Source organism: Copadichromis virginalis, linkage group LG12 (genome assembly GCF_057382275.1).
Source record: "Copadichromis virginalis isolate Kocher_CV1m ecotype Utaka linkage group LG12, C_Virginalis_male_GT1.1, whole genome shotgun sequence".
Classification (NCBI taxonomy): domain Eukaryota; kingdom Metazoa; phylum Chordata; class Actinopteri; order Cichliformes; family Cichlidae; genus Copadichromis; species Copadichromis virginalis.
The window spans coordinates 22,282,437-22,297,874 of NC_140629.1; the positions used below are offsets into that span (position 1 = coordinate 22,282,437).

Below are 15,438 nucleotides of genomic sequence, written 5' to 3' on the forward strand. Positions count from 1 at the left end.
CCATTCAGAGATGACTGGACAGCAGGACCTTTTTGCTGTCATGCAACGGTGGACCAAAGTGCTATCTTTTTGTAGAAATTAGTATTTGGTGATCCTCATTTAACGCCTCATTTATGCACATAAACACTTGCTATCTCAATACAGTATAAACTGATACACAAAACACTGGCATAATATTATCAGTCGAAAGGTTTAGGCCATAGATTTTATTTATTGTATTTAGGTAGTGTTTTTCCTCAACTTCCCAAAAAACTACTCTGTATGTAGATTTAAGTAGCCGGATTGGAACTAAAAAGAAAAGCGCACAGCGTTGACAGAGTTCCTGAATTTCTTTGTCTCATTATGACCAGCCCTGCATGAATGAGAGCTGACGTTGCCTGCCTGTTGTTATTTTGTTAAAAGACGGAAGTAAATCAAGTAGGAGGGGACGAAGGCCATCACAGTAACTGCTACGCTTGTCACGGTAAGATATTTGTGCTTGCTGAATTCACTGTATGGCGAGTTTAATTTTAACGCCAGAAGGTACGCTAATTCGTTGAGTAAGGTCTTAATTACCCCGACAGATTAAGAGCTTAACTGTCCCGGCAAAGGCTTCCTTAAGTCCCTACTTAGAAGGTCATGTCTCAGCTTTGCTAGCCAGAGAAGTGGTCAGGCGCTAGCTGACACTGACAGGCACACTGCACCAGGCTGCTATCCTTTAGCATTAGCTTCATTCATCTACTCTAACTGCTGCAAACATGCAGGAGTGGGCAAATCAGTTATGCGTGAGTAGTGGATTGAAATGCACTTTCAAATGCGCAAATATCGGCTGCAATTTAGCTCATTTTGGGTTAACTACTCAACTACGTGTGCCTTCTGTCGTACAGACTCGAGCCAGCTATGCTAATGCTGTTCTAGCCTAATGCTAGCCAAGTAGAGAACATTTTCTCAACTTTGTGTTTTATCTATCTGTGTAAGGACAGCTTTTGTTAAATACTTATGTTGTAAGATCAGAAGCTACGTAAGAGTACACGAGAGTTTCGGTGTCAATTTAGGGCGGTAGCAGTGTGCTTTATCGTACAAACGGATCGTAATCGGCTAACGTATTGCTAACTACGTCGACAGTTGGGCTCGGTTTTGGTTAACTTATGGCTAGTTAGCGACTTGTCGGATGTCGACTGGTACCTGAAACCCGGTGCTCTAGTTAATGTGTTTTTCAGTACCATTAATAACAAGTTAACATGTCAGTCTAACAGGATTCATTCATAAATGTAGACGTGTGTTGAAGAGCCTAAAGGGTTATTTTGCGGAATATTGTGAAGGAATTTTCTCTTTCTGTGTTCTACCATTTGACTGAACTGAATATAAGTGGGATTAATGAAATCATTATGGGTTTGTTTATTCACTGCAGCAGTGTTTTTACATATTTGTAACACAGTAATAATAGATATTCAGTGCATAGTCAAGGAAACACTAACTTATTTCCATATCAGAAAGACTTTAAAGAGACAAATTCCACATGTTAGTATGAACAAGCCATATATATGTTAAACATAAACTGCTGTCCAGTTAAGCTACTAGTTGTAGGTGGTTGAGTTTAAATACCTGATGCCAACCTAAACATTGGCCAGTGCTTAAGAAAGGTGAAGGGGATGGTGTAGTTGAGATGTCAGGGCTGATTAGTGACAGAATACAACAGAAAGAATGTATGGTGGGATTGACAAACAGACAGGAGGCCAAGCTAAAGGTGGCAGAATTAAACGTGTCTTTTCATTTAGATTGACCAGGATGGATAAGATTAGTAAAGAGTACATCAGATGGACAGCTCAGGTCGAGCAGCTTGGAGTCAAAGTTAGAAAGAAGGCTGAGGTGTTGTGGATGCATTGGGAAAAGGATGTTGAATATGAAGCTTCCAGGCAGGATGAACAGACGGAGACTATAGACGAGATTTATGGATGGAGTGTGTGACAGGAGGATACTAGGGATTGGGTGAGATGGAGGCAGATGATCTGTTGTGGAGACCTCCTAAAAACGACCAGCTGTCCATAAGCCAAAAATGTTAAAATTTCATGTAAAAACACAGGTTTTATTTTTCCAATAGTATTTTAATATTTTACAATTTTCTCTGAAATGTGTCAAGCAGGCATCTTTGTACCTTAAACTTAAAAGAAAAGTAAAAATAAAATGAAATGGTGCCTCGAGGGCAACGGGATGAGGAAGTATAGCTAATGATACCCAGAAGAAAACATTTAATGTTGGCTGACAAGAGTTATTGTTGGCCCCATACATGCTGACCAAGATGATTTTTTTTTTTTTTGTAAAGAGAAGATATTAGTGTCTGATTTCTTAACAGAATCCATTGTTTTGATTTCCGATAGATCCCTACCATTTATTCAGAAGAAGACAGGAATTCCTTTTATTTCCCTGTGCTTGCATTTCTAGTATTTCCTGTTGTTCTCGTGATGCTCCAAGTTTCCAGTCAGGAAAAGATTTCGCTATCATCTTTCTCATCCTGTCATTCGTTTGCAGGAGAATCGACAATTTGGATCCAAGATGACGGACTCCAAGTACTTCACCACTACCAAGAAAGGTTTGAAACTTTGTCCTTTAGAAGATTTAACATGGTAAACTCCTTAGTGCAAGATTATAATTATTGTTGTTGGTACCTACACATTATATTTATGCGAGTGCTTTGGGATGTTTTTTTTCTCGCTGATAAAAAAAAAAGTTCTGTAGATTCCCAGTAAAATGATTTGGCATGTATTTACTAACTTCAAGTCTATGAAACCAAGCACATTTACTTGTTTCAAGAGCAAGCATACTGTGGTATAACTAGGAATGTTACCGAACTATAAGGTAGATTTAAGTAAGGAAAAAACAAACAAAACAAAACAGAAAATGTACCTAAAGATGTCATCTCACGGCTTTGTATCAAAGTTGTTCCCAAGAACAAGAGCTTTGGCTTTTGTATATCAGATAAGACGTAGTGAGAATTAGCTCTCAGTGAGATAACTGCTAGGCCTCCTTGTATTTCAGCAGCTCCCCTCACACAATGTTGCTCTGGGAAAGTCTAGAAGCCCTCTTTGTTCTCTCACACAGGGCTTAAGAAATATAAACAGATGCTAGTAAATGATAGTGTACCAGACTCCTTGGTTTTTAAGGATTACCTGAGACATAAGAACAAGTTTCCTTCAAAATCTCCCCCCCCGTTGGATCTGCCTGATGCTGTGTTGTGCAGTGTGGAGCTCACATGCAAAAGAGACTTTGAGTATTAATTTGCCTGGGAAACACTGAAGTCTGCCGATTCAAATTTAAGCTTATAATTTGCAGTTTTCTTGCAGTGTGTAGTTTGTACCCTAATTAGGCAGCTGAGTTAGACTGCAATAAAAACTAAATTAAACGTGATTCTCAAATAAAAAAAAAATAAAAAATTCTGTGTACAATTCACCACAAATAGGCAAACACACTCCTTTTGTGTTTATATTTGACAGACACTGTATACACTCTGCTTTAATAACACTGTTCTTTACTAGCTTTGTGTTTACACAAAGTCCTGCGTTTCCTCATCTCTGCACATGTCTGAGATAAGCTCAATGTAGCACAGATGTGCAGGATGAAAAAGACATGTTTGATATCTTTGTGCACCCATTGTGCAGATAATGACATTATTGTAACTGTAATGTGGCTGTTGAGTTTAGTATAGTAATGTGATTACAGTGCAATGCTAATTGTAGGGCAACTGTATGAATTGGTTTCGCTAAACTGCTGAAAGGTTTACAGCAGCAACATAAGTGCTTCTGTAAACATTTGTTGATGAACTCATTCACTCTCCAATGAAAAGATTACATTTTAAACTAATTATGGTTTTAGATAATTCAAGGAAATAATTGTTAAGGAAATAGCAACCTCCCAGAAGTATTTAGATGAAAACTACAGGTCTAGGTGTTTATTCTACAACCCACTCCATTGTTCTGTCTGTGGGAGAAAAAGCTCTTGCACCGTGTTCATTATGCTTACAGCTGACAGCCAGTCAGCTTTCTGACAGAGAATTGTAAAATGTCAGCCAGTGCGTCCACTGTCTAGTTTGCACATTTTAATGTTGGCAAAGCACTTTCATCCTATTTGTGTACCAGTTGGATTACGCAATAAGATGTTTCTAATTAAGATGTTTCTAAAAGATGCCCCTCCCCCCACTGGGCTCCCAGGCCTATCAATCACACATTCGCAAAAAGAACAATTTAATTATTGCTAAATACTGTAGTTCATTTAATAATAGTTTATATTTTCTATTATACATCTACACATATCAGAAGAAGGGTGTGCTTGAAGCTTTAAAATAAATTTAGTGGAGTAAAATAGAAGTGCTTTTCAGCCAGTTTGCTTCACAGGTCACTGACCCAAACAGGACTGGTGTTGACCAATCAACTCGCCCAGCATTTTTTTTCTAGCCATGGACATTTATACCATTTCATGTTTTTAATCCTATCTCTGTCTCTTGTGTACAGGGGAGATCTTTGAGCTCAAAGCAGAGCTCAATAGTGATAAGAAAGAGAAGAAGAAGGAGGCTGTAAAGAAGGTCATTGCATCCATGACGGTGGGCAAGGATGTCAGGTGAGTTAGAGGGGAAAATATCAGTGAAAATCATGTCTACAAATGTAGAGTAGAACTGCATACATGAGCTCTCACTGTGAGTCATAAGTTGTATAACAGCTCGTCTCTCCTTCAGTGCTCTGTTCCCAGATGTTGTGAACTGCATGCAGACAGATAACCTGGAACTGAAGAAGCTGGTCTACCTCTACTTGATGAACTACGCAAAAAGCCAGCCAGACATGGCGATCATGGCTGTTAACACCTTTGTGAAGGTAAAGCTCAGTTTGTCATAAATATGTAGATGCTGTAAGAAATGATCAGCTTTTTAGGTGATCTTTGACTCCTGTTTTTTGTTTTTTTGTTTTTTAAATTAATTAATTAATTAATTAAATTTTGGGACAGAAATATTGTGGACCATTTTACATGGTCAAGGATTTTGATACAAACAAGAGTTAAATCAAATTTAAAAATTGCTTGTGTAATGCAGGATTCTTTAGAAATTAATAAAATATTTGCAACAGAACTTCTGACCTCATTAAATCACCCATTAGGACTGTGAAGACCCCAACCCTCTCATCCGGGCTCTTGCTGTTCGTACCATGGGCTGCATCCGTGTGGACAAGATCACAGAGTACCTCTGTGAGCCTTTGAGAAAATGTCTGAAGGATGAAGACCCATATGTGAGGAAGACGGCTGCTGTTTGTGTAGCAAAGCTTCATGATATCAATGCCCAGTTGGTGGAGGATCAGGGCTTCCTGGACACCCTTAAAGATCTCATCTCTGACTCCAACCCTATGGTACGACTTTTTAACGAAGCCTTTTTAGCTGGCTGTTGAGCCAGCCATGTTTCTTGCATGTGACAGAGCTGCCTACAAGCCATAGCTCTATCGTTCACTGATAAGCCCATTGTTGGCGTGCAGATGTTGAACATGATGTCAGTGATCTCTTTTGTAAGTGGGCATGGTTTTCTTCCTGTTAGCATTTATCTGTGGCTTTGTCTTCATTTGTAGGTTGTCGCAAATGCAGTAGCAGCGCTGTCTGAGATTGCTGAGTCTCATCCCAATAGTAATCTAATGGACCTGAACCCTCAGACCATAAACAAGTTGCTGACAGCTCTTAATGAGTGCACAGAGTGGGGACAGATATTCATTCTTGACTGTCTGGCCAATTACACACCTCGTGATGACCGGGAGTCCCAAAGGTAAGGAGACGGCTTAGTCCTTGTGCTTGTCATTAAGTTCTATTCACTGTGGATTAGTTTTAATTTTCTGCTCTTCCTTTTCCAACATTAATAACACCTGCTAGCATCTGTGAGCGTGTGACCCCACGGCTCTCGCATGCCAACTCTGCAGTGGTGTTGTCAGCGGTTAAAGTTTTAATGAAGTTCATGGAGATGCTGCCCAAAGACTTGGACTATTATGGCACTTTACTGAAGAAGCTCGCTCCTCCACTGGTTACACTCCTCTCTGCTGAGCCTGAGTTGCAGTATGTGGCGCTGAGAAACATCAATCTCATTGTCCAGAGACGGTAAGCCTGAGGAGAGGGTCTCTTTGCCACGTCTTTAATAAACTGTCATATTTCAGTTAGACTCCTTTTTTTTTTTTACTTTGTAAACAAGCAATGTTTAATGTGTCATTGCAGCCCAGAGATCCTGAAGCACGAAATGAAGGTTTTCTTTGTCAAGTACAATGACCCCATCTACGTCAAACTGGAGAAGCTGGACATTATGATTCGCCTAGCATCTCAAGCCAATATTGCTCAGGTAAGAAACCCACATCTATAATGCAGCATTATCTAAGGATGCTCCCAAGAATAAATCTATTTAATAGAATCCAGTGAGTGACACACATCTGTCCTGCTGTAGGTGCTGGCAGAGTTGAAGGAATATGCCACTGAGGTGGATGTGGACTTTGTGCGTAAAGCGGTCAGAGCCATTGGCCGCTGTGCCATCAAAGTTGAGGTAAGCGAAGGTGATGTCATCAGACGCTTCATTGGTTAAATATTTGTGTTAGCTACATAGTGAATGCCTAGGTTTGTGTGTTCACTTCGCTGGTAGTTGAAGATCACAGTGCTGTAAATAGTTAATCTACTTGCCACCAACCAGTAAGACGGAGTTTCAAACACAAGGTGGTGCTGTCATCATGGCATTGTTATGTGTTAGTTCCTCAGACAAATTGAACTACAGCTTATTAATATTTCCATTTTGGGGAAGTATGAGTATCCAGCACAGGATTCAATAGAACCTGTTACCGTTGACATTTAAAATGTGGTTTCATTGTGAAGTGAAATTAATCTTCAGTAAAACCAATGAAATCATTTTCTGCGCACTACACAGATGTTATCTAGCACTGTGCATCAGGAAATATTCATGACTGTTTAAAAAAAGAAATCCAAAACAAACAAAAAGCAAGTGTTGATGAACCGCTCTGCTGCTTCATGCTGTGCTAGTATGACTTGGTGGAAGTCCTGCTTTAACCACTTGCAGGCTGCAATTTCACCATAGACCCCACACTCTGTATTCTCCTGCTCTCCTCTTTCCTCTATTCTAACCCTTTCTACTCCATTGCTGATTCCACGGCTGTCAACTCGGTTCTGTTAGCACCTCGCACAGAGAGCAAACATCAAATCCTGTGTCAAACTGACTCAACCTTCATGTCAAGGATCATCACTGGTGATGAGAGCTGGGAATCTGGCTGTGACCCAGAGACCGAAGAGCAGTTTTCAGTAGAAGAGCCCCACACTGTCACAGCCTGAAGGCAGTGCATCAAGTCCAGAGTAGCATGCCAGCATATTAACATTCATAGAGTTGTACACCATGAATTTGTCTCCTGGGATCCAACTGTCAATGCAAAGTTCTGCTAAAATGACCTGAGGTGTCTGAGGGACAACTTTCAGCAGACACGAGCTGAGCTGTGGTACATAGCATTGCTCATGCAATTGTGCACCCACCAACACAGTGACCACCCACTAACCCTAACCCGAAATAAAATCTTCTTTTAAAAAATGTACTGTTTAGACACAGTGGATGAGATCCAGCATGTTTAGAGTGAGACTTTCAGGGAGTAATACAAAAGTAGCAGGACTGTAGAAAGCGATGTGTCAAGGCTCAAGGAGATGTCCTTCAAGAGAATCTCATCCACATTAAAATCAAGTACAATTTTTTTTTTTTTTTTTTTTTTTTTTTTTAAAACAAGAACACTTACTGAACTACTTAATCTGCACACCAGTCATTTTTTTTCTTTCTCTCTCTCTGTTTGTTAGCAATCAGCCGAGCGCTGTGTCAGCACACTGCTAGACCTCATCCAGACTAAGGTCAACTATGTGGTGCAAGAGGCCATTGTGGTCATCAAGGACATCTTCCGCAAGTACCCTAACAAGTAGGTTTCTTCTTGGACATGTTTGTTTTCACATTTTCCACTTTACTTAAAACTCTCTCTGTGTTTATATGAATAATCCTCACATTTATCAAATGTATGACAAAGACTTATAACCCTTATTTACATATGCTGTTATGCACATGTAGTCACCTCATCATTCATTTCCTCTTGATCTTTAAATAAGCAATGAAAACCTTTTGATCATAAAGACAAAGTGTTTCCCTCTAAAAACCTGCTTGCAGTCGACGGTACTTGATTGTACCTGGCTCAAAGGGTATGTTGGTTTGTCTGGAGTCCAACTTTGGCTGTGGATTCAGGGGAGTACCTACACAGCTGCAAGGCTGTGAGCCTCTAAGGGAGCAGCTTTGCAATGTTTCCACATCAGCATGCCTTGTGCGTTGAGCGACACGAGTCACTGCCCAGGACAACCTTTGGATTTTCTATTAATTAGGCATTTGTGCTGTAGCATTTTTTTTAATGAAAGCAATATGTAAATGGACTAAATTATTATCAAGCATTTTATGCAGATCAGAAATTCACCAACCACTGCAGAAAACTTCATAGTTTGGCATGTTGCCTGCGAAAGACAAGGAAACAGAGCTAAAAGGAGAGTGAATAATACATTTACATTTGTCAGGGTGCCAGAAAACACGACTCCAAAGCAGTGTTAATGTTGTTCTATGTCTGCTGGATATGAAAGTAGGCAGTTATTTGCTACCACGTATTACAAGCCAGACATGTGGTTGTTTGATCAGATTTTATTATAGTTATTTTGGTCAATCTCGGCAACAAACAGATGAATGCTGTTCTAAGAAAATAACTGCAATTTGCATTTTGTCAGTCTTGCGTTTAAGTGTCTCTGAATCTGATGCACTGATGCTTTGTGTCACTGTTTGCAGGTACGAGAGTGTGATTGCCACTCTGTGTGAAAATCTGGACTCTCTGGATGAGCCGGAGGCGCGTGCCGCCATGATCTGGATTGTAGGAGAGTACGCTGAGCGCATCGACAACGCTGATGAGCTGCTGGAGAGCTTTTTGGAGGGTTTCCACGATGAAAGCACTCAGGTGTATTTAGGAGGGTGTGGGGAGGTTGTTATTTGAAAAAGTCAATATTTAATGGAAGCTGCAGTAATAATTTGCCATCAGTGCTGGGAGTAACAGATGCGTCCTTTCAAGCAGGAAATCATTAAAACCACTGGTTAGCTGTAGCAAAGGATGAGAAAGCATAAACCATTTTGAAAGTACCAGAGACCTTTTTTTCTTTTTAGTGAGCTTGCTCAATGATTAAAATAAGAAAAAATAAAGAAACAGTGGAACAATTTCTTGTGACTAACCGTGATTAATGAGAAGGCTTTACAATATTTCAGTGTGTCACTTCTTATATGTGGCTCAGGGGCGTATTTGTTGAAACGCCAGCCTTTACTCTGAAGATCTTTCTGCCACAGCTCACTGTCGGATTACACAGCTTTGCTTGGTGTTAGACTCTCCCTAAGTAATTGATTGATTCCCATATTATTGCCTTGGAAATGTATTCCATTTTTATTATTGACTGATGAAGGAAAAAGGACACGTTAAGCGCACTTACTCATTGTGTATTCTGTGAACATTACGCAGACCTAACACAAGGGACTGTATTGTCTGAGCTAACCAGTCAGATATTAAACAATTTGTTTTTTGTGCTGTGCAGTGCATGTGTAAAATAGTCTTAAACTATTTACTGCTAGAAAGGTGTGTCATTTATGTAAAACATGTTAAAACCTCACTGCGTGTCTTAAACTGTCGCACAGTGTTAAGGTACATCTTAATGATCATTTATTCACTTGCTTTTAAAAGCAGTGCGTGAGCATTTGTAACACATTTGGTGTTCTCACTGGCCTCTAGGTGCAGTTGCAGCTCCTGACTGCAATCGTCAAATTGTTCCTGAAAAAGCCAACGGAGACCCAAGAGCTGGTGCAGCAGGTGCTAAGCCTAGCCACACAGGTGAGGGGGGGCGGGGGAATAAGCAGTCTACGTAATACATGCTATTTTTCCTGTCAGCACATCCTTTATTGTCTGCTTTTTGAACTTTGTTGCTTATTTCTTTTTTCTTTTAGTTGTGTCATTTAAACGTTATTAAAAGGGGCTTCCTATTTCTGTTCCAAAATCCAGACCTTTTATAATCCTCTCACAGATTTACATTTATTCATTTATTTTTATTTTTCCAGTACTTGTGTATACTATTGGCAAACATGCAAAAAAGAAAATGGTAATTTCACCCCTAAGTCCAATTTTTATGCACACAAACATTTATTTTTTCTTGTAAAAGGCTAGCAGAAAGCAGCAATGTAGAGACGATGTGCCTCGCAACTTCAAAGAATGAACATATTGGCTATTCACTGAAGTAACTTTTAAGCTTACTTGATTTTCTTAGAACCCTGGGAACTTTGTGCTTTTCTATGCTGAGAAAAAAAGTACAGTGTCAGATTGCCTCATACATTATCCAAATCTTACCACTACCCTAAGGCAAACTCCGTTTTTGATATCTTTGTATAACTTCTGGGCCAAGACAGAGTCGAACATTAAGTATTTATTAAACATACAACATAAAGACATTCCTTATGACTCATCCCTTTTTCACAGGACTCTGATAACCCAGATCTAAGAGATCGAGGCTACATCTACTGGCGTCTGCTCTCCACAGACCCTGTGGCTGCCAAAGAGGTGGTTCTGGCTGAGAAGCCGCTGATCTCTGAGGAGACAGATCTGATTGAGCCTACACTGCTGGAGGAACTTATCTGCCACATTGGTACTCTGGCCTCTGTCTACCACAAGCCTCCCAGTGCCTTTGTTGAGGGCAGCCGCGGAGTTCAGCACAAGAGACTCCCTGGCAGTACTGAATCGTGAGTCATAGACTTTAATTACTTTGACACTGCAGGCAGAGGGCTTAGTTTACTTGAGTGGAACTGCCCTCTTAACTATGGTGTTTTGCTTTCAAGAAAATCTGCTGAGTATAACTTGCATATAGTGCCAAGCTGTGGAGCATTTCTTTGTTTGTTCCTTCTTTTGGATGTAATTCATTACATCCATCTACCATTATTCATATGAACTCGATTGAGTTTTATCAGGAGTTTAATGACAAATTAGGGGCTTCATAATAACCAAAGTTGTCATAATGCATATGGCTTAAACATCATTCCCCCCCCCCCCCCCCCCCCCCTTGCTTTTACCAGTGGGGAGAGTGAGAGCCCTGACACAGCTTCTGCTGCTGCAGTTTCTGATGCCCCTCCGGCTGTCATCCCATCCCAGGGAGACCTGCTGGGAGATCTTCTCAATCTCGACCTGACACCTCCCACCACCACTGGACCACCACCACCATCCTCTAGTGGCATGCAAATGGGTGCTATGGACCTTCTTGGAGGAGGACTTGACAGCCTGGTATGTCTTCTGAACATGATTATTTAAGTGAAATTGAAAGGCTGTTTATTTCACCCAGAGGTTTAACATTAAAGACGCCCAGTAACGATAACAGGGGGCCAAGCAGCCATGTAACATGCATACAAGCCGCTTCTGGTAAACAATTGAAGTGAATGTTGGTGCACTAAATGGAGAAGTGTTGACTGATTCTTTCCACAAAGTTTTATGGCTGTGCCTCAACTGTAACCAGTAGGTTGCAGCTGAAGATCCATTTATGCGAAAAACAGGGAATCACTTTGATAAAGCCAAGTTTATCAATGCTCATGGCTACTTTTGACATACTGGATTTTAAGAAGTTTCAAAACATTTTTACAGGCCATTTTTTTCCAATTGGGACAGATCCAGGCACATTCTGATTTTTCAAAATCTCAGTGTTTGATATATTGCCACCAGACTTGATGTATGGACTCTCCATGTCATCTGAAAGTTGTCTGACCACTGATAGAACAACACATTAATAACAGGGGGGAAAAATTGACATGATGAGCTCAAGTTGCCATGGCGACTGCTTGGCCTCCCCCTCATCACTGCTTGCAGCTATTGTATCCTTGTATTGTGTCCTTTTCTACCTTTTGGTGCCTTTTTTCTTTTGACTCTTGTATTTATTCCCTTTGTTCAATGCTGCACCTGCAGATGGGGGATGAGTCTGAGCCGGTAACTACGTGGAAGGGGAGGGCTTAACATTTATAAACCATATCAGGCCATTATAGAATATAAAAACAGTTTTATTATGTTGTTGTTTTGTTTTGTTTTGTTTTGAGAATGTACCTAAATCTCTTCATTCATCATTATCATCTTTATTGTCCTGATATATGTCGTAAACATGATGTCAAATCCTTAAGTCCATCTCTGGGCTCTGTGGTGTCTCATCTTTCAATCAGCCGCCCATTCCCCTGCGGATGGACACTCCTCAGTCACCTCAGCTCCCACATCAATCCCCATCGCCCCCAGATTACAGCCCCACTGAGGTTGGTCCAGGGGACCGTGCTGGACCACTAAAGGCCAGCACCAGTCTTGAACCCTTCTCTTGTCCCCTGTTGTGCCACCGTGTCCCCTCTGAATAGTCATCCCACAGTGATATTAGTCTGTTTGCACTTTGCACTGTCAGTCCCCCCCCCACCCCCCACCCACACTCCCTGTAGGTGAGATTTTAATGACTCACACCTGTGTTTTTGGTCAAATTTCTTTCCGTGCACAGTAGTTTAGCTTTGTCACAGTGTGAAGTCGCAATGACAGTACACCTATTTATTGAGCAGCAGTTTAACAAAAAGCTCTTGGATTTCAACAACCAGTAGGCAGAACTTGTGGATGGTAAAAAGTGAAGTACATAAAAGGAGTCTTACTGTTCTTTTATCTCCTTTTTGCTGTTACTTGATATAATGATATAAACCCCATAGCTGTCATCATTCACTGAAAGACATTTTAGACTTCCACCCCCCACCCCTCAATCCACCTCTTTAAACTTGTCAGAAAATAATTTAATACTGCACTAAATAACTTCAATTACTTCTGTGCTTTTTCATTCTGCTCAGCTTGGAGGAGACCTTGGTGGAAGTCCTGCTGTAAGTCATTTTTCAGAATTGTTGTTGGCCTTTGATTGCTCAGTACAAAGTGACATTGAATGTGAACATGTTGCTGTGTAACCCACAGATTGGGGCTGGTTTTGGTGCTCCCCCAGCTGCAATGCCAGCCTCTTTCAGTGCCCCTGTCAGCGGCGGTCTGGATGACCTGTTTGATCTCGGAGGGGGAGTTGGTATGCCTATGGGAGCCTACAGCGCCCCCAAAACTGTAAGTTTATATAAGCTGGGGAAAGATAAAAAAAAAACAAAAAAAACAGAAGAGATCCTTCAGAAAATAAATGATCTTGTCTCTGTTAAGGTTTGGCTTCCAGCTTTGAAGGCCAAGGGCTTGGAGATATCAGGCACTTTCGCCCGCCGTTCTGGGGTCATCCAAATGGAGATGACCCTCACCAATAAAGCTATGAGTGTCATGACTGATTTTGCTATACAGTTTAACAGAAACAGGTAAGACCAGCTAATAATCCGTACAGGGTTTTCACAAGATTGAAGCTTGATACGATAGACCTTGAGCAAACCCTGCAATGGATGCTCATGTTTGCCTTTTTCTCTTCTTTGTCTCGCTTAAGCTTTGGTCTCGCTCCAGCTGGTCCACTGCAGGTTCTAACTCCTCTCAGCCCAAACCAGAGTATTGAAGTGACTCTTCCCCTCAATACTGTGGGACCTGTCATGAAGATGGAGCCTCTTAACAACTTGCAGGTATAACCTTCACTTGTGTTCATTTCCCCTGAATTATTTATGACATTGCTACTTTTTGTTTTGCTTGAAATGACAGTGTTATTCTGTCCTTGCTTCTGTATTCGTTTTCCATGAATCCAAACTTGGCTGAACTTTTCAGCGTCACAGTGTGGCAGTAACATAAGCTATCAAACACATGACTGGTGTCGAGAACAAATCGGAATAAGTGGTTACATATTTCCACTGTTTTTGAATTTTCAACACTTTATCGTCCTGAAATTTGACTTTATATTATGACACCCATTGCATAGATTCAGTAAGTTTAAATGGATTTGGCATGGTTATTTAAGGTTTTTCATAATTAAACAGAAACATTACTCGGCTTAATCTGTCAAATTCTAAATTAAAGTTCACAAAATTTTAACTTATGAATCATTTAACCTGATATATCCAGTGGACTTCACATTGTCTTTTGAGGCACTGACCCGAAGATATGACCATATGTTCTAACTGATTAGTCAAGTTATACTGCTGAATTCCCACACTGTAAACTGTAATGTGATTAAAGCGTAAAACAGACTTCAGAGCCATAATGATTTGTTGAAAATGTTAAAAAAAACGGCAGAGCCTGTCTGTTTCTTGATTAGGGCGGCTCTTTTAACTGGCCAGCATGGTGGATGGGTGCTGTGTGCAGCTGGAGAGGGAAGATAAGAGCGCCTTAGGGGGCGATGGAGGTGGGATTGGTCATTAGCGGTCTCACAGCACATGGCTCTTTTGTTTCTCCTGGCCTCAGTAGCCTCGCTTACCTTTCTGCGGTGCTGCCTCACGGCCCCGCTTTGATGGTTACTGTTGTGGGTTTGACATCTCCTGAGATATGTGTTGTATTTTGTTGTGATGAAGGTGTCACATAATATTCTGAGTGCTCTTTTAACTATTTACGTGTCGAAGCAGTTTGTTTCTTACACTCGTACGCTGGCAACATCTGGACACAGCAGTTAACTGAGTCTCATCCAAATAATAATAATGCTGCAGTGGAGACTTTACCTGAAAAATGGCAAGCTACTCCTGCGTCTTTTTGTCCATAAAAGGGGACTTTACAGAGCTGGAAACTATTGTGCTGCCAGTAGATTAACTTGAAGGCCGTGTAATAATGTGTCAGATACTATTAGACTGGAAGTTTGTTTTTTCTTTATTTCATTTCTCTACAGTAGATGTCAGACCCCCTCATCTTGGGCATCTAACCCTTTTTAATAGACCGCTAGATCACAAATGTTCAGAATGGAGCTTTGTGGTCTTTTTTTTTTTTTTTTTGTGCTGTCCTGTGTTGCACTCAGGAATAAGATGCCCTGTAATGAATAATTCATGAGCCATTCTTCTGCCATGCTCTGTTTGAACTCGCTGTTCTTCTTTCAGCACCTCTTTGTTTAACAGCCCGATCAGTATCACTGGCTGACGCTTGTTACTTCGTGTGCTCGCTTTCAACCACAAGTCGCTAGAGTGTTTCTGTGTCCTGTAGTTTTTCCTTGCATAGACTATGAATTGTCTGTTTAAAGCCTGTGGCCAACACATTTTTTTTATAATTTTATATGTGGTTGTTGTTTTGGACAGTTTTCAGATTTTATTTTTAACACTGTCTTCTGTTGTGATCTTTCTCATTTTCATGTTTATTTATATCTTGTTGTAAATCATATTTCAAGGCTGTTTGTAGACTGTTAATTTGATTATATTTAGATCTTTGGTGATAAGGTGAGGGGCCAGTTATGAACACGACTTTTAGTAATGAT

General features: G+C 40.6%; 1 protein-coding gene across 5 annotated transcripts in view; it reads left to right on the top strand.

Annotated features, from left to right (window-relative positions):
- The first annotated feature begins 284 nt into the window (after positions 1–284).
- ap1b1 (adaptor related protein complex 1 subunit beta 1) overlaps positions 285–15,438 on the top strand; it is a 28,884-nt gene continuing 13,730 nt past the window's right edge. The window contains exons 1-20 of one of the 5 annotated variants that reach the window (XM_085475422.1): positions 608–764; positions 2,509–2,569; positions 4,485–4,590; positions 4,706–4,841; positions 5,121–5,366; positions 5,580–5,770; positions 5,875–6,096; positions 6,211–6,331; positions 6,434–6,529; positions 7,831–7,946; positions 8,846–9,011; positions 9,828–9,926; positions 10,566–10,825; positions 11,156–11,360; positions 12,033–12,053; positions 12,281–12,367; positions 12,932–12,961; positions 13,050–13,187; positions 13,278–13,423; positions 13,546–13,675. In XM_085475422.1, the coding sequence (XP_085331548.1) occupies positions 738–764; positions 2,509–2,569; positions 4,485–4,590; positions 4,706–4,841; positions 5,121–5,366; positions 5,580–5,770; positions 5,875–6,096; positions 6,211–6,331; positions 6,434–6,529; positions 7,831–7,946; positions 8,846–9,011; positions 9,828–9,926; positions 10,566–10,825; positions 11,156–11,360; positions 12,033–12,053; positions 12,281–12,367; positions 12,932–12,961; positions 13,050–13,187; positions 13,278–13,423; positions 13,546–13,675 (2,604 nt within the window). In that variant the 5' untranslated portion in view covers positions 608–737. Of the gene's footprint in view, positions 464–501; positions 523–607; positions 765–2,508; positions 2,570–4,484; positions 4,591–4,705; positions 4,842–5,120; positions 5,367–5,579; positions 5,771–5,874; positions 6,097–6,210; positions 6,332–6,433; positions 6,530–7,830; positions 7,947–8,845; positions 9,012–9,827; positions 9,927–10,565; positions 10,826–11,155; positions 11,361–12,032; positions 12,054–12,280; positions 12,368–12,931; positions 12,962–13,049; positions 13,188–13,277; positions 13,424–13,545; positions 13,676–15,438 lie in introns of those variants that run through there. The other 4 variants (XM_085475420.1, XM_085475421.1, XM_085475417.1 and 1 more) reach the window with 4 other exon arrangements.